Source organism: Mercurialis annua, linkage group LG7, assembly GCF_937616625.2.
Source record: "Mercurialis annua linkage group LG7, ddMerAnnu1.2, whole genome shotgun sequence".
NCBI classification, from domain to species: Eukaryota; Viridiplantae; Streptophyta; class Magnoliopsida; order Malpighiales; family Euphorbiaceae; genus Mercurialis; species Mercurialis annua.
Window position 1 is genome coordinate 31,689,676 of NC_065576.1, and position 2,492 is coordinate 31,692,167.

The 2,492-nt window shown below is 34.9% G+C and overlaps 1 protein-coding gene across 1 annotated transcript; it reads left to right on the top strand.

The window, feature by feature from the left end:
* Positions 1–1,027: 1,027 nt before the first annotated feature.
* LOC126657035 (uncharacterized) lies at positions 1,028–2,241 on the top strand. The gene is made up of 3 exons (XM_050351655.1): positions 1,028–1,349; positions 1,449–1,744; positions 1,798–2,241. Exons 1-3 carry the CDS (start codon positions 1,028–1,030, stop codon positions 2,239–2,241), a joined length of 1,062 nt encoding a protein of 353 aa, XP_050207612.1.
* Positions 2,242–2,492: the final 251 nt, after the last annotated feature.

Below are 2,492 nucleotides of genomic sequence, written 5' to 3' on the forward strand. Positions count from 1 at the left end.
ATATAATAATTAATCACTTAATCACATTGGGCTTGTACAACCCATAACTGTTTTGGGCCTGTTCTTAGTGTGCGACCCTGTAGGTTCATATAACGTTGGCAGTAGGCTCGAAATCCCTATTTCAACCCACAAGTCATAAGTGGCCTCTAGCAAGACATTATGACTATCCAAGTTATACGAATATCGACAATCCGATTTAACCATTTACAATAATATTTTAATCACTTTGTCTCTCGATATCCAGATTGAATATAAGGCATAGTCATGTCATCCTTATAATATTCAATCATTAGTTTCTTGACTCTAAGTAGACTGAAAATGATAACTCTTTATCAATTCATTTAGCATGGCCATGCATTTTCTTCAGTCTATCTTTTTCAAGGGGCCCATAGATATCTTACTCAAATAAATGAGGGACAAATTCCTTCTCAGTCACTCACATTTCTCACATAGTTACTTTCATATCCAATGACAATATATTTCATTATCCTGTTAAAGATAATGTAAGACTGTATCAAAATATGAAATAGCTATGTAGAAATCCATGATGATTTCAAGGTCAAAGGATTATACTAATAGAACTGTAATGAGAATTACTTATGACAGTGATCTATGTAGTATTCTCACAGTGGGTCATCCAGTGCCTTATTTCTCAAATAGCACCTATGATTTGACTTAATATCTCATATACATGATTAGTAAAACATAATCATCAGTCAACATCATACTAGTCTCAATGTTCTATTAAGACTAGGGATAGATGGTATATATTTCTTTTATTAAACCTAAGGGTTCTACTATCAAGTTATATACTTGATGACCTTAAAAAGAATTAACCATTCAAGTATTTTAATCATTAATATAAAATGATAAAACTTGTCAATCAATAAATAACAAAATAATAAAGTCAAAACATGGTCAAACATGATTGACCTAGTGCATATCACTAACATGTTTAAACCGCCAAAACCCAAGTATCAAGGCGGTCGAGAAGTATTCACAAAAACAAGATTCAATAATTGAAAGAATGCAAGAGCTAGCTTGGGAGAACATGTTGGAAATGTTGATAGTGACCACAATTATGCTGCGAGAAAATATAGCATATAAAAACCAACGACAAAGTGTGGAGCACATATTTACTCAGCATTCTTCTCACGCAGAGGTTGCTTATCGTACTCGATTGACAGCAGTATTGGATGTTATTCGATTCTTACTCAAACAAGGATTAGCTTTTCGAGGACATGATGAGTCGAATGATTCATTGAGTAGAGGCAACTTTCTTGAGTTACTCCAAAGGGATTGTGAGCATTATGAAGAGATTGCAAAGGTGTTAAATATTAATGCTCCAGGTAATTTATAAATAAGATCTAATTAATTTACATTTAATAGTAATATAATTTAATTATGTCTAATTATCAAATTATTTTTTCAATGTTATAGACAATCAGATGACTCGCCAAGTATTCAAAAAGAGATAGTGAATGCTTGTGCAGAAGAAGTGAGAACTACTATTATTAAGAATATTGGAGATCGTTTTTTCACACTCATGGTTGACGAATCCCGCGATAACTCTTTGAAAGAACAAATGGCTATTATGGTGAGATATGTTGACGATCATGGAGAAATCCTTGAGAGGTTTCTTTCAGTTGAGCATGTAGCAGATACTTCATCACATACTTTAAAGGAAGCTATTGACAAGTTTTTTGCCAAGTATGGACTATCAATATCTAGACTGCGAGGACAAGTATACTTAATGAGAATCCTTATGCTAGGTATGTTCATTGTTTTGCTCACCAGCTTCAATTGGTAGTTATTGCAGTTGCAAAAACATTACCGATTGTAGAGACTTCATTTAGCTATTTATCCATAATTGTTAACACTGTTGGAGCTTCCTGTAAAAGAAAAGATGCACTCAGACAAAGCCAACATGATCATATTGTCACACAATTAGAAAATGGTGAAATCTCTTCGGGAAGAGGGATGCATCAAGAGACAAGTCTTGCAAGACCTGGAGACACGAGGTGGGGTTCTCATTACCGTACGGTACTGCGTATATTGGCGATGTGGCCTTCAGTAATGGAAGTGCTTGGATATGTTCATGATGATGCAATTGGTTCAAAGGATAGAGGTGCAGCTTTGGGTTTGCTTGAGCGAATGGAAAATTTTGAATTCGTGTTCACCTTGCGCCGTTTAGCCGATTTCTTGCGTAAGCTGTCTGGATCGGAGACAATCATTTTCTAGATTTAATGCTCTGAAATTGCGTCGTTTAGCCGATTTTTATCCAGAAGATTTTCTGCATTTGATTTGACGATGTTAAGCGATCAATTGGATATATACATATATGATGTGAGGCAAAGGGCTGATTTTGTTGAACTTGTGGGAATCGGACAACTTGCAAAGAAGCTGGTGGAAACAGAGAAGTACTTGATTTATCCTCTTATTTATCGATTGATAGAATTAGCATTGGTTTTACCAGTTGCAACTGCTTCAGT

Excerpts from the sequence above, each read along its gene's own strand:
- LOC126657035 (XM_050351655.1), top strand. The coding sequence starts at position 1,028 with ATGCAAGAGCTAGCTTGGGAGAACATGTTGGAAATGTTGATAGTGACC. Across the intron at positions 1,350-1,448 it reads GTTAAATATTAATGCTCCAG|ATGACTCGCCAAGTATTCAA; the intron begins GTAATTTATAAA and ends ATAGACAATCAG. Across the intron at positions 1,745-1,797 it reads TATCTAGACTGCGAGGACAA|CTTCAATTGGTAGTTATTGC; the intron begins GTATACTTAATG and ends TTTGCTCACCAG.